The 25,466-nt window shown below is 42.7% G+C and overlaps 1 protein-coding gene across 1 annotated transcript in view; it reads right to left on the reverse strand.

Annotated features, from left to right (window-relative positions):
- Positions 1–25,466, reverse strand: part of KCNH5 (potassium voltage-gated channel subfamily H member 5) — a gene marked incomplete at its 3' end in the record, with an annotated part of 164,145 nt that overhangs the window by 127,647 nt on the left and 11,032 nt on the right. The window contains exons 2-4 of the mRNA XM_082000469.1: positions 22,980–23,103; positions 14,928–15,034; positions 10,639–10,767 (exon numbers count right to left, since the gene is read on the reverse strand). Of these exons, the coding sequence (XP_081856595.1) occupies positions 10,639–10,767; positions 14,928–15,034; positions 22,980–23,103 (360 nt within the window). The remainder of the gene's footprint in view (positions 1–10,638; positions 10,768–14,927; positions 15,035–22,979; positions 23,104–25,466) is intronic.

The raw sequence follows: 25,466 nt of genomic DNA on the forward strand, positions 1-25,466 counted from the left end.
CTTTCTTGTCAATGACCACATAGGTTGGGAGGACACCTGGTACAGAGGTAATATAAATTTACTCCCTTAGAACTTGATCCTATCATCCCTCCATCATCAGAAAGTCCAAACTATGTTACATGAAACCTCTCACTCACCATAGCATGTGCCTTTCCATCAGCTACTACTCCAACAAGAGTAGTAGTATGCCCACACATCTTTCTTCCCGAGATCCTGAATCAATCATTGTGTTTAATACTGGACAGCTGGGATGGGAACAGCTCTGCGGCAGCTGCTCCCCTGACAGCTCCACTCCACCGCCACACTCACTGCTTACTCTGTCTTCAGGGACCTTCAGTGAACTGCACTCTTGTATTGTCATAGGGACCTGTCTCCCTGCGCTTCTGGTCACCAACCTCCTTCCCATTAATACACCCTGCAGATCGATCCAGTACACAAACACCCTCATCCATCTCCAACATCCGCTCCTCTTCTCTGCTGTCGTCTCTAAGTAAGGAGAAATGTCATCCAGGTGGAAGATGCTGTTGCAGTGTAAGGCAGAGCATAAAAGGGATGTCAGGTAAAAGCTGTCCAAAGAAAGTGCAGCAAAGGAGGCTTCCCCAAGCAGAAGTGATGCTGGAAGTGATGGGACACGGCTATCTGGAGAAAAAACCTTTAAATCCCTCCGATTCCTCTCGAGGTCACAAAGCAGGCAGAGAATTGGTAAAACTCCACCCAAAACCGTGAGGCTCCTGATGGTGGTCCCACCTGCCCCGAGGAGCAACTCCTGGTGCCCGTCACACACAGACACTCCTGCCAAGGGGCTGGGTCAGACCTGGGCAGTTCCTTCCGCCAGGGAGAAGTCCCCACACAGGCACAGGCTAATGAGCAAAAAAGACTCAGGCTCTTTTCCTCCACTACTCCTTAAGCCACCTTACCTGTACAAACGTCAGCAGTCAATAGGCCTACCCATTGCCTTCAAAGATAACAGCAAATATTTTCAAATATAAGTATTTGTAAGTGAGAAAACCCTTCAAATTCTCCCCGTAATTTAATTAGGAGACGACAATTTACAGTCTCTCTTACTGGATTTGTGTACAGGTCCAAATACGGATTTTGCCACCTAGCTAGCAGCCACACTGAAAAAAATAATTAAAACCTCTAATTCATAAGCTATATTATGTTATTTTAAAGCTAAATTCATACATCAGAGTTTATGAAGAGTTTAAAAAAATCAAGGCGAGACGTTAACGTTCTTCATAGCGCACTTGCTCTGAAAAATCTAGACATGACTAGTTCACCCTAATAAAACATTAGTGTAGCGCTACTGGGTTGCAATTAACCTTTTTGTCAAGGTTTGTCTGGTCTTAAAAGGATCAGAAATAATGATGTTTTAAAATCAGTGTAACAGGGAACTATCCAATATCTTAGACTGCAGTGAAAACACTTGGGTTAAGAATATTCGGTGTAAAAAACAACTGCAGAGGGTAATTACAGCAATGCTTGTGTTGATTCCTGCCTTCAGGAGTATAAGGAACACCTCCAGACCGTGGAAAGGTTGTTGTTCTCCTCTCACCATGAACCACGAAACAGGTGACATGCAGGATGCTTAAATAATATATACTCTATGACTTACCCACAAAAGCAAAGAGCTAGCATCACTCAGAGTTAGGCAGTATGGAAATCAATTGATAACATGGCTCATCCTTTTGCATCAATAGTTAGCATCTACAAATCTCAACTATATCTAGATATTCAGACAGTAAAAATCATTACAATGCCTGGCTGTTTGCTCTTTATTGCAAGTAAAGTATGGCTGAAAGAGCTCATTATCTCTTCAAAAAACTTAATCATCCCGGTTTTGCTTTGTTAGAGAGAGGGCAATAAATGGGATTGCTGAATAAATAGAATAATAGTCAAACAAAGCTCAATCACTCCCATGATGCAGTAAAACTATTTACGGACTGAAGAACCACAGAGTCTATTCAAATGTAATTCAAAATATTAGGATAAATTTCTCCATTTGAAATTCTGTGCGTTCCACTGTCTGATAATGCACTGCGCTCCTGGGATAACTGTTACATCTGACCTCTGTTCTTGCTCAATGTTGTATTCTCAGTTACCATCCACCCACTGCAGCTACTAGGGAGCTCAAAAGGGATGAAGAATGAAATGGGTAATCTTGAGCATATCACTTTATCTCTCTGAGCTTCAGTTTCTTCTCCTTAAAATGAAGATAATGCTAATGACCTACTTTGCAAGACATTTTGAGATCTACTGATGAAAAGTGCTAGTACTTATACACCAATAGACTACATTTGGTATACAATGTATTTTTAAATTTAATTCTGACATGGCCATAAATTTACAGTGCACAACTTCTTAAATTTCATGTTTCTGCAACTAAAGCTAAAACTTTATACATACACACGGGGCCAGCAAGGTCTTATTTCCCATAAGTGTGTAAAAACAAGTGCAAATTTTGGGAAGAAAAAAACCCCCAAAAAACCTAAGTACTGTAAATGTCAGTCAACTGCCATTTGTTGGAGGACTTTGTCAGATAGCAAAATGGTGCCATTCAATGGTCAAGGAAAATGGACTACACCAGCCAAAGGGTCAAGATCAAAAGGAAGGCAGCTGCTAGAAATTAAAAAGCAGTATACAATAAAGCACACAGGGATGGGAAGAAAGAGGGACCGAGTAAGCATGTGAATGAGAAATCATGGCTTATGAGAAAGGACATGGAAAGCTAAAGACATATGGGAAAAATCATTCTCTGGCTAGATTTATTAGAGTATCAATAAATTTTTTTAAGAACTCCCAGAGTATGACCGAAAGGCTTTCTGCACCCATATGCAGAAAGGGCAATCAGGCTGACCCAAGTACTTACAGGTTGCTCAGCTTGATCTCAGAACCAGGCAAAATGAGAGAAAAGCCGATCCGAGTTTCAATATGTTTAATAAAAAAGAAAAGGAAGGGAACATAACGAATGGCTGTCAATACGCAATGATGTAAAATGTCCCACAATGTTAATTTAATTATTTGATAAGAGTATAAATTCGGTTCAGGAAGAGAGCCAAATGCCTTGACAGAACAAGCTGTAAGCCAAACGCAGCGGCCAGCCCGAGCCACAGCATATGCATGATGTACACCGGAGAGGCATGAGCCAGGGCAGCTTCCCGTACCAGTGCTCTCTTACTGGGGCTGGACTGGGCAGCAATGTGGACCATTGACTTGACGATAGCCTCAGCAGCTGCCCCTGTTTTGCCCCCACCTGCAGCCAACAGGTTCCAAATCTGCACAGCCGCAGTGCTCATCACATAGCATCCTCATCCTGGTGCTGCGTTTGAATCACCCAAGAGTCAAATCCTCTTGTACAGTAATCTTCACTGAATTGACTCTATGTGACACTCTTGACAAAATATTGAGACTATGCAGTTCAGTAAATTACAGGTTAAATGGATGAAGAACTTGCTACCTGGCAGATACCAAACGAGTAGTGGAAAATAGTAAAAAATTATTAGAGAGCCTTCTAAACCCCAGTGGACAGGTCCCCTTCTATTCAGTGCTTTTCTCTATGGTTTGAAAGTTGTTATAAAATGACTGATAAAGTGCCCAGATGACAGGAAGATTAGAGGAATGCTAAACAGTAGTGAGGACAGTCACGCAGGATGATGTGCTTGATAACTGGGCATGTGCTACTAAAATGTGTTTTAAATGGAAATCAGATATCTAGGCAAAAGCCATGCAAACTGCCTCTCCTGCACAGGAGGGGGAAATGTCCTTAGCAAAGAACAGCTCTGAAAAGGATCCAGAGGTCTTAGGAGATGAGCAATTCGGCATGTGGTTTGCTTTGGCAAAAAGTCACCTACTCCTTGGATATAAAACAGTAAGAGCTAGGCTTGGAGAGGCTGAGCAACGGGCAATGTTGAGGAGTTAGCTGTGAACCCACCTGGCTACAATAATGGCTGCAGAAACTTATTTGGGGACCTGGAAGGCTGAAATCCATGCCACCACATCTTCAGCCCTACTGCTGCCAGTGAGCCGGATTAAAGTGCAGCTAGAATGTCTGTGTATCTGCCATCACCAGACCTCCAAATTCAGGCTAGACAGAGGTTTAAGTAGCTCAACTCATTTACTTCATCAAAAGGAGGTGGAGTAATGACTTGATATATGTGTACGTGCCTTAATGGGACTTTTTTGGTACAGTGGAAAAAATGCATAAGAAGATGTCACTGCAAGAAGCCAAAGCCAGCTTAATTTAAATATGACACTTTTTTAAAGCCAGAAGTGTAATGAAAAAGCAAGACAAATACGAAGGAATGTGGTGGATCCTCAGTCTCGTCAGACTTCTAAATCAATACTGGGTGTTTGTCTGGAGAGGGTGGTTTAGTTACACACAAGTTCATGGGTTCAGCAGAGGAGTAACTTAGTAATAGTCTGTGATATACAGATTAGACTCTTACTCTACTATATTTATACTTACTATTTTATATATGGTTTATGAGTGTTCAGTTTTCTACACAGAAAGTATATCCATCTACAAACAGTTACTGCTTTAAATATCAACTTCCAGTTTAATACAATCTCTCACAGGGTTAGATTTGATTTCAATAGGATTTCTTTTTCATTGCACATTAAACCTCTAGAAATTTAGACAGTTAATGTGCATTGTGGGTTGTTGATGGAGCACACAAAGGCCTCAAAAGGCAATACCAAATTCAGAAATGTACTCGTTATCTGTGAAGGCCACTAAATATCCCTGCATATGGAAAGTCTCTCGTCTTCATCATGGTGGGTCTCTGACAGGGGCAGAAATAAGGCCTCAGGGGGTCACCCATAGGAACAAGGAAACAGCTACCTCTTCATGACTGTTCAGCCTCTGCGGTGTCTGCTAAAAGTGCCACCAGCATGTCACTGAAGACAATAATGGGGATGCTTGTCCTACAGGAACAGGAGCAAAGCAACTTCAGAAAGCCTTCCTGGTTACTAGCAAGCTGTGCACATCCAAAATGGATGTTTTCAAATATCAAGAGACTATATCTTAGCATCATTCCTTTGAGTTGTCTACTCTTCACATTGGAAGTCCACCTGGTGTCCTGGCAAATGACCACTTCTTTTATCCCTCACAAAGTCCTTTCTCAAGGCGCAGATGTCCCTGGATGCTGCAGTCTACACCCAGGGGAGAACAGAGACATGGAGATGATCTCCTTGGTGCCTGAAGGCACTGGGGGGTGAAACTGCAGATCAGAGCAATAGGAAGCAGCACAAGAACAAGTAGGTCTCTATATCACCAACACCCTTGTTAGTATAGGCTTGGAAAAGCGGGATGGAAAGGATATCCAAATTGTGACCTATTAAATTACTGTTATGGATTACTGTCAAGGTGATGTATTCAACGGGGCACAATGTGCTTCAGCTAAAGGTAGAAACCTCATTTTCATGCTCTAATCTCTCCAACCACTTCTTCTATTATCACCAGGATTGATACCCCCTCAAGGAAAAAAGTTTCCATGTGCAACTAGTTATATATGCTTAATAACTTGCACTTATTAATGATAAAAAAGGATCAGAATTATAGGCTTAGGAAGGATTAGCAAGCATAAGTGCATATTTCTGCAACTACTACACTTTTTATAGCCCTGTCACACTCCAAGATAGAGTTGTATCATTATATAGAGCTATATAACCGTAAAGAGTTATATCACTGGAAGCATTACAGCATTGTCCCAGACAGTCTTGATTATCAAAGTCTGGCTCTATCAAGTGAAAAAAAAACCAGCTTCAGGATACTGCTGTGCCATCTCCTGATCCTATCTGTTAATCACACACAGTCCTGAGTTGTAGGGGCCTCATTAAGACAGCTTTGCATCCTAATCCAGCGTCACATCAGTATTCACCAGAACTTCCCAATCTCTTCCAGCAGGTGACAAGCCTGATACTTCACACAAAAGAGACTTAAGACAACCAGTGAGAACACTAGCCAAAAAAGTTTCCAAGTTTACCTAGAGGCCACATTTTTTCTTCACTGATGATAACAAAGGAAATAAAGTCATTGCACGACTAGATGAAACTCCACTATTAGCCAAAAAATGCTGGTCTTTTTTTCTATCAAACTTTCAATTCAATATAATCTACAGCACTCCTGCCTTCAAATATTGTCAACTTTTTAAGTGACCCCATTTGCCCTTCTAATAGCTAGGGTCCAGAAAAATGGCTTCTTTTTTTTTTTCTGACAAATAAACATGTGTATTACCACTGTGTGTCTTCAGAGGGATTGAAAGTCTTCAGACTTTTTTAAAAGGCCATTGGGTAAAGACAGAATAAAAGCACAGCAAGCTGATAAAAGCATCCAACTGTGACTCTACAATGGTACAAACATAAAAAAGAAGATTCTTTGGGTTTTATTCTCTGGAAGAAAATACATAATACGATCTTTCACATGCTTGTAATGGCCTTCCACCTCTGCTGTGTAAGGCATTCAGCCAGGACACCTGGGGATCTAGCCCTCCACCATCACAAGTAGGACCTATTGCTCGGTACTGAATCCAGATCAGACAAATGTTCATATTACCAAAGAGGAATAGAAGAAGGAAAGAAAGAGAGACCAGACAAAACATAGCACAGCTCCTTCACTGGAAAATAAGGCATTGTCCCAGTGCCCATCAAGTGTAGCCTTCATCTCCTGCAACACCTCCTGCCCAACAACATCACTAATTCTCACACTTCTTCCACACTGACACCATCCACAGCTCATCCAGCCACTGACTCAGGAGCTGGGGCACTATGATCCATAAGCCAAGTCAATGGCGGGGTGTTCCCCCTACCCTCCACACCACACCGCTGCGGTGGCATCTTCACCCAGGAGTGAACACATGGTGGCTGATGTTTCCTTCCATTATCACCTTCACTGCTTCTACTTGAGATGCTGAGGGGTTCTTTGTGCTGGGAGGGGGGTTTGGTTGGTTTGGGTTTTTTTTGGGTTTTTTTTTGTTTTTTGTTTTTTTTTTTTTACACTTTTACATGGTTAGACACTTTTTTAGTAGTTTCCCATTTACAAGGACATAACAGTACGTTGGGTCACTGTTACATTGCTATACATCTTAGGTCTCCTGCACACCACTCAGCAGTAATAGATACCAGCATGGGTAACAAGAAAACAAGTCAGTCAAATCTTTAGTCTCAAACTTCCTGTTTTCCTCTCAGAAAACAAGGTTTTTGATCTCTGCCACTATATTTTATTAAAGGCAGGCAGCTTTTAAATACTCCTTTTCTCCAGTCTTGCTTTCAGCCCAGTAAATTTCAACAGCTTTCTGGACTGCAACAAATTCATAGTCTCCTGGGTGACCCGGACAAATTTTTCATTACCTTTTACTCCCTCCTGCAAGCAAAGTCCCCTCCTCCTCCTCCTCTTCGCCTCCCTGACAGCATTACCAGGCAGCGGACAGTCAGCACACGAGTAAGCAGAAAGCACCTGCCGCAGTGGCCCAGACCTCTCTAACTCCCCTTGCTCGCGCAGGGCTAGTCCCCGAGATGTCAACGACATTTTTTGTACCGAGCCTGTAAACGAACATGTTTTTGAGCCTGTATTGGACAAAAAAATCTCACCTCTCCCTTGCAATGTTCTTTGTAGTAAGACAACTATTTTCTTTTATTCGTATGTCCTGTTTTCACAAATACGACAAGCTCCTCAACACTTCTGAGCATTCCCTGCATCCTCAGGACTGGGGTACCGTTACCAGCCCCCCAAAACTGCAGCTGCCCGTGCAAGGTCTGCCCAAGACGCTGAGTGTGCCGCAGCCACCGCAAGCGGATCTGGCAAACCCAACCATTTATTTCCAGGAGCCAGGACACACAGAGGCCCTGCAGTGTAGATAGTAGATACAGCCATTGTTATGATTTAAATACCAAATCCTCGTACCTTGTAGGAGCGTGATATACTGAAGCTTCACAACAAAGCAACATACCTTCGAACAGTGCAGAATATATTGGCACGGAGAGATTATTGCATAATGGCATCAATATTTTATTTCTCTTGAATTTTTTATCTCAAATTTACTGCTCCCATAAGTAATAGACAGTAACTCATCTGCACCATAGTTACTTATGTATTATGTATTGCATGGTCCTGTCAGAAAAATCCTCCTTTTAAAAAGAAAAAAAAATAGCCCTTTCAATGACAAATCCCAGCACTCAAAAGCAGTATTTTACTGAAATGTTTTTTACAAAAGTTTAAAAACTCTCCACTAAATTGTAATGTATATGTTTATCAATCTTGTAATTCAAAAAGAAAGTGGCCTGACAGCTTCTAAGCACATTGTAATGTTATCTGCAAGGACAATGAATTATGCATCTCTCATAGCACTACGTCAGACAAAACAACACTGTAATCCCGGTGCTGTGGGATCCTGCAGATCCACCCAATTGAGACACAGAGGGTAGTGCAACACTGCTGTTTTCCCATCCTTGTAGTAAAATGGTGAAAATATTTCAATTTTTTTTTAATATGAAGAATATAAAAGACAAGCTTTAATTTATGCACAAAGAGAAGAAAAAATCAGGTCAATGGTTTGTAATTATGGAGCTTGTTGGACATATTGATCAATGTTAATCAATGCTCTGATCAAATCACCCTGAGCAAATTCTTAAGACTCCTATTATATGCCTTAAAGGCACTTGAGAGATGTGGCTGTACTGCCTCTGCAGTGCTTTGGGTTTTTTTAAAGTATGACTTTGACAGAAGTAAGTGCTCTTTAAACATGCAGTCAAACCTCCCTGGCTGCTGACAACAATATTTTGCAATGTTCATAGTTAATACCTGGCATTTTAACTAATGGTACCCTTCACTGGAGAACAGCAATACACAAGTTAGGCAATTCACAGCTATTGCTCTTTCCCACAGGAACATATATTGTTCCTATAGAATCATAGAATCATCTATAATGGATGACAAACGTATTTTGCTGCTCCTTAGCCACAAGACAGGGAGGGGGAGAGCTCTGCCCCCTCAGAACATCCCTGCCTCCCCAGGGAAGGCTGCAGATTACTAATCTCTCAGGCTGAGAATCCAAAGAGGGCAACATTCATCATTTCTGCATTGGGAGCCACCTTCAATACATCTTCCTTGTCCCGCTGCAGCCACACACTCCTCCGTGCAACCACGTACTGCAGAAAGTGGGGCAGAGTCGGTGAAAGGAGGGAGTTTCAGGGGCTGGTTCCACGTGAGATACATCTTGGTCTCCCCAGAAAGCTTCAAATAGGAAATCCCACAAGAGAATCCTTGCAAAGACTGGCTCTTTCTTTGATGAGCTTCACTCCCACTACGTATTATATACACTGCAGCAAGGAGCCAATCCCATGCTTTCAGACCTCTACAACTGAAGTCCTTTCAATTAACTGGCATTTCTCCTAAAAATTTGAGATTATTTCCAGGCAGAAGAATTCCACGGGCTGAAAGCGAAATACAGGAACATTTGCACATTGCTAACTAAATTGTAGAGGCAGTAAAGCTTATGATGGCTGAGAAGATATTCCTATATCAGTATCTTAAAACTTTACAGACAATACTCCAGGCAAAAAAATTCTCGTATTTGGTGTTAGCCCAAAGAGAGGCCTTTCGTTTTATTTTAAGTCTGCCTTTATAAATCCACTTTTCAGTTATCAAAACACATATAATAAGTGTTATCTAGATCATAAGAAATTAGTTTAAATCCTGTTTGCATTCAAATGACACCAAGTTTTTTCTAAAGATGACAGCTTAAAGCACACACGGCTCTCTGAGAAATCAAGCCTTCTCAAGCATGAAGAGGAAAATATAGCAAGGAATTAATCATCAGAAGGCAACTTCCAAGAGAAGATAGGATGTGGACGCTGTAGCATAAATACTCTTCTTTATGTAAGCATGGATTATTTTACCCAGAGCAACACACGTATGAACTGACGCAAGACACGCACGTCCCATAAGCAAAGCAGAGGATGCTGCTGGGTCCTCTGCGCTTTTCCCCACCAATTCTCTCTTGCGCAAGGCTGCGGGTCTGGCCACGAGTTGTTAGGTGATAAGATCATGGCACACCTCAACAAACACCATCACCAGCAGCTGTTAAATAACAAATAATGTCCAGTGCCATGCAGTCATCGTTGCTGGCCAGTAATAAAGGACCTAAATGGGTTGGTTTTTTGGCATTTCATCTCCAAGAGGGAGAAAAGGAGGAAATATCAACATCTCAGCATAAAGGGGCTGAAATTATTTTTTGCTAAAAAGAAGATACCAGCCCCTTAGGAGAAAGGCCTCCCAAAACAACACAGCATTAAAATGACTCAAAAACTATGTAATTTCTAGCAAATGCCAGCTAAAGAAAAAAAAAAAAAAGAAAAAAAAGTAGTGAAAAAGTAGTGAAATTACAAAGAGAAAGGAATGTTGTTAGGGAAATTGTTGTTAGGGAATTGTTGCAAAATGTTGTTAGGGAATTTCCACCCATGATGATTTATCTTTTATTTTTAAGCAATAATTTAGGAGAGTGGCATTGAAAGTCTGACAGGTCACAAAATATTTCCTGAATTCAAAACACAGATCACAGCATGATATGTGTCTGTCACAGGACTGAGCTCAAGCATGTAGTTTATCATTTACCAAAGACAAATACTGTATTTCGTATTTACCTTTTGTTGAATCATCTTCAATTGGTTGTTTGAATAAAGTGATATCCTTAAAAGTGCACAGGAACAAAACCACTTTTTCATGCTCGTTTCTTATGGGTGCGATTTGCATGTAGAACCAAACTGGGGTTCCTGAAGCAAAGAAAAACGTGACATTGGACTGTGGTGTAGCACACACTTTCCCCAGCCCGCACACAGAATATTCATCATTTATATGTTATAACAACACACACGTTAGTTTAGGACCATATCTAGATATTTCTACATCTTCCAGATCTTTTAGTTTTACCTCCCTAAAGAAAAACAACATATTCCTGTTTTTAAAAATCCATTAATATGGGGAAATGTTACCAATTTAATTAGCTGATAAGCAGAGGCAGGAGGCTATATAAATCTCCATTCTGAAATAAAATATATGATTCTTCTTCTCTTGCTCTTGTTTTTTCCCAGCATCTCTCACAAACTTAGTATCTGCAGGGTAGGCATGTAAGAAAAAATGGATGGATGGTATCTTTGATTCCTTCTTCACATAATATAGAGCTATCAAATCCAAAACTATTGGAGTATACTGTCAAATGCTACAAATTTGATGCTACTCCATTATTTAAGAGGACCTGAGCTAATCCAGACATTGACTGTAAATGTCCTATCAGGACAAATCAGGAGATTCAATTCGCTTTCTGTGTTTCAGGTCATACCCTCCACCTCCTCACTGACCTGCCCAGTGGAACACTCTTCCACTGCAGTTATCTCTAGTTAGCTTTTGAAATAAATAAAAAATAATTTTCAAATGCTACCACTCATCAAATAAACAGCCAAAAAGATGCCTACAGTGCCGGAGTGGTTAGCGTAGCTTTTGGAAAGTCATTGCACAGTGCTCCTGCAGGTGCTCGGGAGCTGAAACTGGTCTTGTTTCGTCCTAGGCTGAAAGGCACGTGGCAGTGCCCTATGTACATGCAGGTCTGCTCTGTAAGGGGTGAAATCCTAAAAGACTTTAAGCAATTTGCTTACAAACAACTTATTCACCTGCAGGGACATGAATGTCAGAGATGCTTTCTGTCCAGCAAAGCTCCATGCCCACAGCCATGTCCCCTCCTTCCCAAACTTGCACCTACACACACCGCACTATAAATGCCTTCACAGCCAGCTAATTAGGTTTGGGATTTGATGTGCTTTCAGCCAGTTGACATAATGGCTTTTCTCCTGAGCTGCCTGACTGCCAGTCTGGCAGCTGACACATTGAGACAAGCCGCTTGCCCACTGTTATCCCACGGGCACCACCGGCCCCTCCAAATCTCCTCTAATGCACCATGTCTAGGAGCTGTGCCAGAAACTGTAGGATAGATGCCCAGAGGGCAATGAAACCCATTTGGACTAGGACTACTGTGGGGAAGGTTAAAATCCACAAGGGTTTATGACAAAAATCAGCATTGATGAGCCAGGATTAAACCAGTAACTGACCAGCAGCAAACTGGAGAAGTGGGAGAGATGAGGGACTGCTTTTTGTGATAATTCCAATGCCATTATGCTGATTACTTGATTATCTCAATTCCCAGTTGCTAACCCAAGATAAAAGACTCTTTTCATAACTTCTAAAAAAGAGCGCTGCAGCTTTCTGGAGTAATACTGTACTTGCACTTATACCTGGCAACTCATTGGCACCCTTTGAAAAGCTCTGAAAGTGAGTAGGCAAAATAACCTGTACGACAGCACTGATAAAAATCAAAGGCAGAGGCATCTGTACGGATGCTGCCGGAGAACATCAGCTCTTAAAGATCATCTCTGTGCCTAATGAAAGAAGGATGGGAAAGCAACCTGAGAAATCTCAAAAATCTCCCTCTGCCAAAAGCATAAAGGAATGGGTGAAAAAGAAAAGGTTGTTCCACATAATCAAAAATACACAGCACCTCTGGTCTTACAGTTTTAAAATGTGGGCAGGAGGGTGCTCTGAGAGCACGGCAAGCTCCATGCAGGAGACAGGCAATAGGCAGGGTCTCTGCAGGTGATAAACAGAAGCCCTTCCACAGAGTAACTGTTTACATTCTGCAGAAGTATATTCATTCATACCAACAGATACTATTCTTTATTTCTTTATCTGCCTCAATATTCAGCCTGAAGGATAAGAAGCATAAGCAGGCAGTTTCTTGAAGAATCTTCTTCTGCAAGGCTCAGAGTATGACAAATGGAAGCAAACCCTGGGCAAACCAGATGCTGAACTGGAGCCAAAAGGTGAGCCTATTAGTGTTAGTAAGAGGTTGAAGTTCTGGGCTTCGGCTGATGGAGAAGGAAGCTGGCAACTGATGTTATGGATGGGAACTGGCTCAAGCCTGAAAAGAAATATGAGGACTTTTCTATGAAGTCCTTCTGTAATCCTGCATAACTTATGGAAAGTATAGGCTTGGAGATCTGGGCAAAGGTGAAGATTTTATTAAGGCAACTGCAGCTCAATAAATCTCTGAAGCATCATCAAGCTCCAGCAGGCAATCCACAACCCAAAGCAAAAAGCAACTGGCTTGTCACAGAAAAGTCACCAAGAGAAGGCTTTCCTCTTTTTATACTTAAATAAAAAATAGAAAGGAATTTAGTTCAGGACGGGCCCGTGCTAGAGCAAGAGCTGCCAGCCCAATTCATAAGAGAAGCCAGGGTCGGGGAGAGCACTGGGTCTCTGGGATCCTCTTGAGAAACCACATGGACATAGGGCATGGTGGTGCTGGGCACCACCACCTGCAAAGATACCCAACACAAGTCTGTCCTGGGAAATTCCCCTAATGCGAGGGGATGTCCAGATGACCTGCACAAGAAACAGGCAGAGAAGCAGAAAATCTAGAGAACAGACACATCCATATGCTGAGGAACCCAAAAGAGGTCCTTTGGAGGGCTCTCCTGGGCACCTGCAGAAACAGCTGGACTTCATAGCCGCTCTCGCTTCTCTTTTTAATTAAAGTGTTGGCTAAAATGCTTTGAAGCAGGCAGAACTGGAGAAATCTAAAGACATTTCTCACTGTTTAAGTACACGTACAGGAAGATTTAGTCTAAAAAGGGAAAGCGGAAATAAAACATGTGAGTTTATTTCAAGAACACAAGGTATCCAGGATGCTCTCTCCAATGTCATGAAAGGTTTATGTGAGTCTGCAGTGAAATGGGGCAGCATGCACAGCTAGCTCTTTCCCGAGGCACACCATTACCTTCCCTCAGCCACGACATGCAGAGGAAACCTCCAGCCTCACCCCAGCAAGGTGCTCCATGCCAGCATCAAAGTCCACCCAGGGGGGAACGTGGCCTCAGCTACTGGGCTCCAGGCAGCTGAACCAAGGGGGAAAGCTCCCTGACCCCACAGGAGCTGCATCCTGTATTGGGCAAGTAAGGCCAAACTGAAGAAAACATCTCTGTCAAGATTGCTCTTGGCTTGTGTTTGACACCGACCCAGTTCACTAGATTTGGTCTGCTCAGTGTAGAGGAACCAGTTTTTCTGGAGCATGTTTCATCTGACAGTTTTGGCTTTCTACCTTGGCCTGTGCCAGTGGAGGAGGCTGCTCATCTCCACTGACAACAGCTGGAATTTCAACCACCAGCCCAGGAGAGATGTCCACACTGCACAAGTCCAGCGTGAGACCACACAACAGTGCGAGTTTTGCTTAGTATGTGCTGTAACATTGATAAGCCAGAAGTACTACCCATATACGTAGCAGGACAGAAAATGTCCCTGGAGTGACTCATGGTTAAGACAAACTGAAGAAAATCTTCCCTGATTCTGGCAACCTTCTGTAAACTCAATGCCACCAAGAGGAAGGGATTTAGGACCTACATCTCATTAAGTTACAAAATTCCCTGGTTTTCTAGTTAATCCCATGGGCTATGCACCAAATTTAGTACTCTCAGTAGAGCTCATACGTGTTGGTTTATGCACCGCAGAGGCACTGCTGGCAACCATGGTCTGGGTTCTCACTTGTGGAGATATGAGGGTGTTTCCTGAGGGATGTGGGGGAACCTCATTCAGGATTTCTTTTCCCTTAACCCAGTCAGTTTCCCTTCAGGGAAACAATCCTCAAAACTAAATATATTTTGGAAAGAAGGAGTCAGACTAGAGACAGCAGGGAACAACTATTCTGGGCAATCCGAACATTCATCCTGAAAAAAGAGCTCCTTTCTTGAGCTGTGGCGACCAAAATACTCATTTCTTCTCCAACGAGTGCCCCAAATTTACCCATACATCTAAATGAAAATTTATTTTAGTCCATTATATACTTTAAATATGCATTATCACTCCCAACACCATACACAAATATACATACTGTTTTTCTTGTAGAGGAGAATTTCAAAGCAGTTTGACTCATAGTTGTCGAAAGTCTGTCTGACTTTTTCAATGGTCTTCTTGTCTGTCAGTTCACCATACATAAAACTGAAAAAGAAAAAATGTTTGTCTTTTTTTCTAGACAAGCAACAACTTTGTTACAGTTACCTTAAATGGCATAAGCATTGGCGATGCTATTAACTGTCATTGAAAGTTTATCATTATGATTATTATCAAATTATGATTTACACATCATTTAAATATTTAGAGTGTCACAAGGAAACCTACAATAGTGAGTAACCATGACCACCTTTTTACTGTAAATGACAGCAAATAAATCTACCGTAATGTTTCATTAAGTGCTTTTCTGAGCATACCTTTAAGGATATATGGTTAGAAAAAGAGCTGATAGTCTATAAAACCATTATTGCCACAGCTGCAGGCCATGAGAATATTGCTGTCAAAACAGAGAAAACTGAACAAAACCTCTAAAACCTCCCAAATTTTGTTCAATCCTCTTGAAAAAGCTTCTGGAGGAGGAATGGAAGCTACTACAGGTAAAGGCTGTTGGCTGAATCAATGGCTACATAGCTAATCTTGTCAAGATGCACCTGGGACAATAAGATAATTGGAATCCTTTTACTAAATATCAATTACAAAAGGAGGGAGGATTTAACCACTAAGAAGTGATGACTGACATTCTCTGAAAATTCAGCACAGAAAGCAAGTGTATGAGTCGTGTCAGTATAGCTACGTCTGCACTACTACCAAACAGAACCAAATTCACCCTAATTTTCCTTATTGTATGTTGCTTTTCTTTAATATTTCAGTGAAAATATGGAAAACATTAAAACGCTTTTGGAGACTCATCCTTCTCCAGACTGAGAATATAAAAATGTAATTTTAACTCTGCAATTTCTTGCCACTTGACCATCTCATCTTGCATTCTTTTCCAGGTCAGACTTTCAGCTGGTGTGAGCAAACCCAAACCCCTGACCTTACTTTTGAAAGCCTTTGTAAGGAAACAGCCAAGCTTTCATTGCCATTCTTCCCTGGATTAAAAATAAGCGAAGTCCACTCTCTGCAATTTCCCAGTTACAGAACTGAAGGAAACTTGAACATGGGACAAAAGCTTTCAGACACTTGGATGAATATACTTTTAATTGATCAGACTTTTTTTTTTTTTTCATTTTCTTTGTTCGCAAACAGTTGAGCTTCAGCTGAAACCTACAACAAACAACCCTGAGAATATGAAAGAGAAGAGAAAAGCTATCAGTGCCTCTGTGGTTTCACTGCAGCTTCTCTTTTATTGATCAACAGACCTCCAAAGGTTCAATAAACATTTCTTTTATGTCTACTGTTCTGAAAGAAACAATAAAACAGCATAGTGGTTAGTGACTCGACAAGCATTAAAACACTCAATGAGGCCAGACCATGAATCTTTTCTGTACACAGCCAACCAAGGGAGGTAACGGGGCAGTTCCCAGCACAAGGTGCTGCCCAGCATGGGTGACAGAGGCAGATGTGGGGCATCAGAGTAACTACAACGTCTGTACGCCACAGGTGCTTCTTCACCGGTAACACAAGGAGAGCTATTGATAAATGACAGTGTTGTAACTGGTACCTTTGGGACAGCAACGTAACGGAGATGCCACCACGGTGACTGACATCGGGAAATGGTTTTACCAGGGCACAAGGCTGTGTTAAGGTACTGCTTACCATTAACATACACGCCGTCTTTAGGAAATGCAAAACACAACCTACTGCTCGTTTTCAAATGACTTGCCTGCCTTTCCCGAGTTCAGCTGATAACCTCTTATATATTTATATGTGAGATGACAACAAAGAGTGTTTGATTTTTTTTTTTAAATCTATGCCTTTTTTAATGCACTAATGAGGTAAAGCAGATTGCTCTCCTGTCTGCAAGACAAAATAAGAGCTGGTAGTTTTCACACACCCTGTTGTGCAACTGACTTCTCTTTATTTTTTCCTTGATATTTAAAACAATGTTTCTCTTAGTCCTGAAGAAAAAATAACAAGAATTTGTCAAAGTGCTTGACTTTACATGGCTTGTAATACAGACAGTCATCATTAATTAGTGTTAAAATGACAAACTGTACTTGGCGTTCTGAGTGGTGGACGATACCAGTTAGTGCTGCTGAATACAATCCATCAACTTTATATTTTAAATACAAGGCAGCTTATTATTGCAGTAAACCTGAACTACTCAAATCTTACATTATTTTCACATATAAAGAGACATTGGCTCTCTTGGAATAGGCTTGTGGAATAATAAAAACATTTTTCAGAAGGCGATTTTTAACAGCACCAAAGAAACCTCAAAGCCACTTACTGTATGTTATATAAGATCTTTGCTTATCACAGGTTTAATTTAATTTAGTCTGCCCTATTTTGTACACATGGAGGGACTCCTACTTCTTCAGTCAATCACTCTGTCTTTTTCTGCCTCGTGTTTTTTGTTATTTAGTGCTTGTCGAGTGTCTTCAGTGCAAACTGTACAAGACATAAATATCAAAACCACCCTACAGGGTAAGCAAAGCCAAGCCTGGAGCAAATGCCAAGTGTAAAATGCCAGAGAGGTCTACTAACCAGCCACTCAAAGAGTGCCTGCTCTTCCGAAGGCTTGATGAGAATACAGAGCTTAACTGATAAGCAACAATATTAGAAAACACTGATACTGCTTGCAACATTAAACTGGATTTTAATGTTTTATAACTGTTTATTCTTTCAACATATTCATGAAGACATACATTGTCATGACTGTGGGCAACTGGGCATGAAACAAGTGGTTTTCCTCCTTGCTGGTCAATCTGTTGGTGCACCTCCAGACAGTGGGTTTTGCATGGTTAATTGAACGTTAGAGGTGTCGCAATTGCAGATGCCCTGTTCCTCCTGGACTGTCAGCTCATTTTCATTTCACACAGCAATGCTCCACCAGCACACAAGTTCTTCCACCTAAAAATCCTGGTACTCACACCAATTATTCTGTGTATCAGCCTACACATGCAACCTTGGGTGCCACGTGCACCCAGAAAGAATACACACTGACTCCCATCGTGCAATATTCACGTAGCCTGACCTCGATGTACGCTGTGCCTTTTATATAGGGCCCATGAAACTAGGGAGACTGGCACTTGTACAGAGATATTTCTAAGTGATTTTCCTGCCAATGGGCACATTGTTGCTGATTAAAAAGATGAAAGAAGTGAAAAAAGGGATTACCAACTTGTCACAGGACTAACTCATTGCCTGAGCTGAAACAAAAATCACTCGCACCTCCAGTGCCTTCAGTTTATCCATCCACCCCTCCCTATTATCAGTATCAGCCAAGACCACCTGAGACTCAACATAATGATGACACATCAGCAGCCCCAATGTAGGGTATGGGGTGGGACAGAGAGAAAGAGGACATAGTGAATACTCGCTGGACTACCCAGGAGAAAAGCATGGGTGAAAGCTTATTTGAAGGTACTATACCTTATAGGCAGGGGCAAAATAACCAAATATTGCAAAGTTTATAAATTGTCCTTTATCACGCTCATGATCAGTGACAACAATAACTCAAATCACGGTCTAGATTTACAGTATTTGTGTATTTTTCTTTGGTTGGATTTTTGGCACTAAAAAGCTGTAAAAACAGACCCTTTCAAAACCTGCAATAAAGGTGTGGCACCATAGCACGCTCATCCCAGAGCACTTGCTTTAGAACTGTAAAGCAACCATTATGTATAAAGCAATTTTTATGTATAATGTAGCGTAATCTGGGCATACTGTAGCAAATCTGGACTGAGAGCCTGACTCAGAAAGTAATATAAATAATAGCCCCAGATACCAAAAAACCTCCAATTACCTTCTACTGAGTAAGCCTAAGACGACACCATTTGCCTTCAAGATTATTTTCCATTGCATACAGCTGCACAGCTCTTCATTAGAGAGCTGCTCCAAAGGCATTGCTCTGGAAGGTGACACGTTGCATGTCAGACCGTGCCGAAAACCTCTCCAGCCCTTCTTTAATCTGCAAAGACTGGGATGTCTCCGAAGAATAAGTATAACATGGCAGAGAGGAAACAATCTGGGAGGTTCCTGGAGTGTGTGGAGGATAACTTCCTGACACAGCTGGTGAGTGAGCCCACCAGGGGAGGTGCCTTGCTGGACCTGCTGTTTACAAACAGAGAAGGACTGGTGAGAGATGTGGTGGTCAGAGGCCGTCTTGGGCTTAGCGACCACGACATGATAGAATTCTCAGTTGTGAGCGAAGTAAGGAGAGGGCTCAGCAAAACTGCTATTATGGACTTCCGGAGGGCAGACTTTGGTCTGTTCAGGTCACTGGTTGAGAGAGTCCCTTGGGAGACAGTCCTGAAGGACAAAGGGGTCCAGGAAGGCTGAACAGTCTTCAAGAAGGAAATCTTAAAGGCGCAGGAGCAGGCAGTCCCCATGTGCCGTAAGAAGAGCTGGCGGGGAAGGTGACCAGCCTAGCTGAACAGGGAGATTTTGCTGGGACTCAGGGAAAAGAGGAGAGTTTATCACCTCTGGAAGAAGGGGCAGGCAACTCACGAAGAGTACAAGGATCTCGTTAGGTCAAGCAGGGACAAAATTAGAAAGGCAAAAGCCCAGCTAGAACTCAATCTGGCCACAGCTGTAAAGGTATGTTAAGAACAAAAAGAGAGGCAAGGAGAATCTCCATCCCTTACTTGATATGGTGGGGAACATTGTCTCCAAGGACGAGGACAAGGTTGAGGTACTTAATGCCTTCCTTGCCTCAGTCTTTAATAGCCAGACCAGGTATCCGCAGGGTATTCAGCCCCCTGAGCTGGAAGATGGGGATGGAGAGCACAATAACCCACCCATAATCCAGGAGGAAACAGTTAAGGACCTGTTAAGCCACCTGGACACCCACAAGTCTATGGGACCTGATGGGATCCACCCGAGAGTACTGAGAGAGCTGGCGGAGGAGCTTGCCAAGCCACTCTCCATCATTTATCAGCAGTCCTGGTTAAAAGGGGAGGTCCCAGAAGACTGGAGGCTTGCCAATGTGACACCCATCTACAAGAAAGGCCGGAAGGAGGATCCTGGGAACTACAGGCCTGTCAGCCTGACCTCCATACTGGGGAAGATCATGGAGCGGTTCGTCTTGAGAGTGCTCACAGGGCATGTGCAGGACAACCAAGGGATCAGGCCCAGCCAGCATGGGTTCATGAAAGGCAGGTCCTGCTTGACCAACCTGATTTCCTTCTATGACCAGGTGACCCACCTAGTGGATGGGGGAAAGGCTGTGGACTTTCTCTACCTGGACTTTAGTAAAGCCTTTGACAGCGTCTCCCACAGCATTCTCCTGGAGAAACTGGTAGCTCGTGGCTTAGACAGGTTTACTCTTTGCTGGGTAAAGAACTGGCTGGATGGCCGAGCCCAGAGAGTTGTGGTGAATGGTGTTAAATCCGGCTGGCAGCCGGTCACAAGCGGTGTTCCCCAGGGCTTGGTTCTGGGGCTGGTCTTGTTCAATATCTTTACTGATGATCTGGATGAGGGGATCGAGTGCTCCCTCAGTAAGTTTGCAGATGACACCAAGTTGGGTGGGAGTGTTGATCTGCTGGAGGGTAGGAGGGCTCTGCAGAGGGATCTGGACAGGCTGGATCGATGGGCCAAAGTCAACTGTATGAGGTTTAATAAGGCCAAGTGCCAGGTCCTGCACTTCGGTCACAACAACCCCATGCAACGCTACAGGCTTGGGGAGGAGTGGCTGGAGAGCTGCCCGGCGGAAAGGGACCTGGGGGTGCTGGTTGACAGCTGGCTGAAATATGAGCCAGCAGTGTGCCCAGGTGGCCAAGAAGGCCAACAGCATCCTGGCCTGTATCAGAAATAGTGTGGCCAGCAGGAGTAGGGAAGTGATCGTGCCCCTGTACTCGGCACTGGTGAGGCTGCACCTTGAATCCTGTGTTCAGTTTTGGGCCCCTCACTACAAGAAGGACGTTGAGGTGCTGGAGCGTGTCCAAAGAAGGGCAACAAAGCTGGTGAGGGGTCTGGAGCACAAGTCTTATGAGGAGCGGCTGAGGGAACTGGAGTTGTTCAGTCTGGAGAAGAGGAGGCTGAGGGGAGACCTTATCGCTGTCTACAACTACCTGAAAGGGGGTTGTGGCAATGAGGGTGTTGGTCTCTTCTCCCAAATAACTAGTGATAGGACAAGAGGAAATGGCCTCAAGTTGCGCCAGAGGAGGTTTAGATTGGATATTAGGAAAAATTTCTTCACCGAGAGTGTGGTCAAGCATTGGAACAGGCTGCCCAGGGAGGTGGTGGAATCATCATCTCCGGAAGTGTTCAAAAAACATGTAGATGTGGCGCTTCAGGACATGGTTTAGGAGACACGGTGGTGCTGGATTAATGGTTGTACTTGATGATCTCGAAGGTCTTTTCCAACCTTAGTGATTCTGAGATTCTGTGAAGAAGCTGGAAACATTACATTGCATACATAACTGCACCAGCTAAGACTCAGACACAAAGGAAGTACTAGCCATGCTTTGACAGTAGGGAGGCCTCTCCAAAATCCAGAGACGGATGTATAGAATGAAGATTAAAGAAAAATTCTTTATGCTAAAAAAATGCTACCAATTCTATTTTCCACAAAGACTCCTCCTTGAATTTGCGTCTGTATGATTCACCTGTACGGTCTGCCTGAACATGGTCAACACAGGATCCTTACAAATGGTAACTAGAGCCCATCACATTCACAAAAAGCACTCAGATGGAATAAACCTCTGATGCCCTCAGTATCTGAGGCACAGGGGAATCATTATCAAAGTATCAGTAAACCTCCACTTCCTCAACATCTTCCTACAATCTCATTCTGTATTTGTAATTTTTTTAATGTGCACAGACTATAGAAGTGCTGGCTCACAGCAGACTTATACAGTTCAATATACAGGATAGCAGAGAGCAGCAGGGAATGCATGTACGTATATCCGGACGGCTGCAGTAAGGCTGTTTTTTCAGCCCCACTGAGTATATAGACTCTGTGGCTGATGTGTGAATGAATATTTTATTTCAGCAGCACGTGCTCATCTCTTCCCCATTAGAGGACACTGGGCTGTACAGAGCAACCTTGGACCCCCAAGGCTTTCTCTCCTTCCCGGCAGATGAAAGCAGCGACCACAGGTCAGCACATATCGTGTTTTGGAGTAAGCGATGACTGACATCCAAGGACAGGCTTGCTGCCTGCCCTGCCCCTGCCAGCTGAAGCATCAGCCAAGGATCAGTGTCTGGCAGCACCGGTCTCCCAAAAATCATCTCTGTAGATATGCAGCCCCTCTCCTCCCAGTGCCCTGGAGTTGGTCGCTCCCTGAACACATACGGGAAAACCTACACAGACTTGTACCTCAGCCACTCGTTATTGCCTCTGCCCCTCGTTTACTTTGCTCATGCACACAAGTACTTGCACACGCATTAGGGATTTAGTCTTTCCCCAAAGCATCTCCTTTTAAAGGATGCAGCAGACAAGGCGCAGGTGCATACCTAACCATAAATCACAGCTCCCTGCTCCTGAAAGACTACCAACAAAAGGAAAAAGCCATAAAGCTGCAATGCTTAAAGTAAATATATCATCAGCTTAATCACTCTCTTGGGAATAAAGATGCAGTTTGCACATTACTGTGCTCTGTGTGTGTGTGTGTGTGTGTGTGTAATAACAGGGACCAACATGGGCTACAGAATAGCCTGCTGCCTCCTGGCATGATAACAGGAGAATTAACAAAAATCCAGTAAAAAAAGCCTATGAAATATATTACCTAAAAACCCACTTTCTTTATTGGATCATTAGCTAGAGCACATTCATACCCATATTAGCCAGGATAAATTTCTAAGTGCTTTACCATGTCCTGGATAAGTTGCTGGTTTCATTCATTTAAAGCCTCTTTCAATACTTTAATTTTTGCAAAACAACGCTTTTCCTACATCAATCCCTTTTCCAAAACCTCATTGTTCTTCCCAGCAGATTGTAATTTTAGAAGTGCATTGAGTGGCAATGAACAGACAGTCAGCATACCTGCAAGTGCTACTCTTCTGCATGACGTCAGCTCGATGATATCCAGAGAGTTTACAAAAACCGTCATTACTATAAACTACGGGCCAGTCCACAATCTGGGCATTTCCCAACAAAAAACTGGATTCTGAAAAGAGAAAAAGAGAGAAAGGGCTGTTGTCAGCGGCAAAGTAAATTTAAAACTTCCACGTGTTACACAGCAGATGAAGAGTTATTCATGACAGTAACTTCTATCGTGACATTTCAGAAGGAAAGGAACTGAAATCAAAATGGGCATCAGAAAAGAAATTGTGATGAAACAGGATAACTCCTAGTAATGTAAGCAGCTTCTTGCACCCCAAAATACTGATGCAAGCACCAATGCTTTAACAATTTAGAAAGGGTTCATTTATTCACAGCATCTGGGCAAGGTAACGTGTTTGATTTTCATTTTACACGTATCTTGAAATCGACATTAAAATAACTTGCAAACTGAGTTTTAAATGGGGAGCTGTATGCGTGCCCGACGCTGATGCTGACTCCCTTGCTTAAGACACGGAAATGCTTCCTGCTGGCAGGTCCCAGTCTGTTTTGCAGGACACAGCCAGCATCCCTGTGATGAGGGACAGAGAGTGCCAGGAGCTGCTGGGGAGGGGCGAGACGCACCCACCGCATCCCGCGGTACACCACGAGCCCCACCACGCCTGGGACTGCGGATACTAAGTGACCCACAGGGAAATTCAGCGTGATCGGGGAACCGACGAGTGCCAGAGGGACTTACACATTGAAACAACACGAAACAGGTATTGAATTTCGGTGGCAGACTATTGAAAATGCAAAGAGGTGGGTTTGGCTCATCTAGTAACGTGCATCCATCGCTGTAAATGCAAATTATGGGCAGGGAGTATTTCTAGGAGGCTGAACTCAGGTTTAAATATCACTTCAGTCATCTGTTCTTTCAGTCAGTGCCTACAGTTTATAAGCACAGATTGGCACCAACACATTCTGAGTTTGTCCTAAAACAGTTTTATTCACTAGCTGGGAAAGATTCTTCCGTCCCTGCTTTTAGCAAGGCGTTGCCAAAGAAGGAAATACCCATTTTGCTTAAACAGAATGTTGTGGGATTTTATGTTCATCAACACCATAAACATTCCTGATTTTGTTTCAGAAATAACATTTTCACTCCGTAGAGGTTCTCAAATTGTAGTCTGTGATGTTCCTCAGAGTTTTCTTTATTTATATTGTTAGTTTTCGATTTCATTTTGACTGCAGCTATGGAACTAACTGGTCCCATTCACTGATGCTAAAAAGCTATTAAAATATAACTATTAACAATCACTGCTGTACAGAAATAATAGGAAACGTTCCTTTCAGCAGTTCTTGTTGGGGAAAAAAAAAATATGGAGATTTTTACAAATTTTCTTCAAAATAGCCAAAGAACCATTATGCCAATTACTTACAGACATATACTCAGGCACACACATTCATTTTCACCTAAAAGTGACACTGGGTTTGCATGAGCTACACTCTCTCTTCTCAGAGTATTTATAACTGTGACTGGATTGTACATTACACAAACATCATTCTGCTGAATAAGGAAAGCGTACTGAAAAAAATAGTATTTTTTCTTTTTAAGCATCAATTTGGAAAAAAATAATCTGGAGATGATTGAATTTTTTATAGAAAAGCAGATTAAAAACTATTTAAAAGCCAACCAATGTGAGAAAAAGAAGTTTAGATTTTGTAAAATCTAACACTTTCTAGCGCTAAGAATTTATTTGAATTCATCACAAATATTCTTAAGCCTAAATACAAACTTTAAAAATTTGCTTTCCCACCTGAAGGGAAGTGCCTTCACTGCAAGCAGCAGGAGACATGGAGTAAAGCCAGAGCATTACATAAAATCTCCCTGGCTTTCCGCAGCCCTTTCTGCGCCGGGGACTCAGCCCAGCTTTCCTCAGCACAGCGCAGACACTAACACAGGGGACCAAAGGGTTGGCTGGACCTCATCCCATTGTATGATGTTCCCCCAACACCTTGCATCTTCTCCAATTTGCAAAAGGGGAGACACCACCAGCCCCCTGAACCACCCAGGCTCACCCCGTGGCAGCCACCCTATCACCAGCACACCCAGAAGCTGGAGAGAACAGGAGCAATTCTTAATTTCCCATCCAACAGGGAAACAATCAATATTACAAGTCCTCTGGTTAGATTTGGAAAGAGATGTCTTTATAGGATTATCTTTCGCCAAAGTTTTGCTCACGTCTCCAGATCCAATGGGCACACCCTGGGCGATGAGAGACTGCAGTACCAAACTCACTCGTGGATGCTCTAAACATCTGGGTGCTCCCCAGAGGACCAAAGTCCAAAAGCAGATAACCCTGCTTTGAAGCCTCCCTGTCCAACAGACATAATCTTGATCACACAACTGTTTCAGGACACAAAGTATGCAACAGAAGATACGTCTTGCAGCCAGCAGCCGACATACAGCATTTAATGGTTGTCTTCTAT

The sequence above is a fragment of the Phaethon aethereus genome (assembly GCF_964289735.1).
Source record: "Phaethon aethereus genome assembly, chromosome: 5".
NCBI classification, from domain to species: domain Eukaryota; kingdom Metazoa; phylum Chordata; class Aves; order Phaethontiformes; family Phaethontidae; genus Phaethon; species Phaethon aethereus.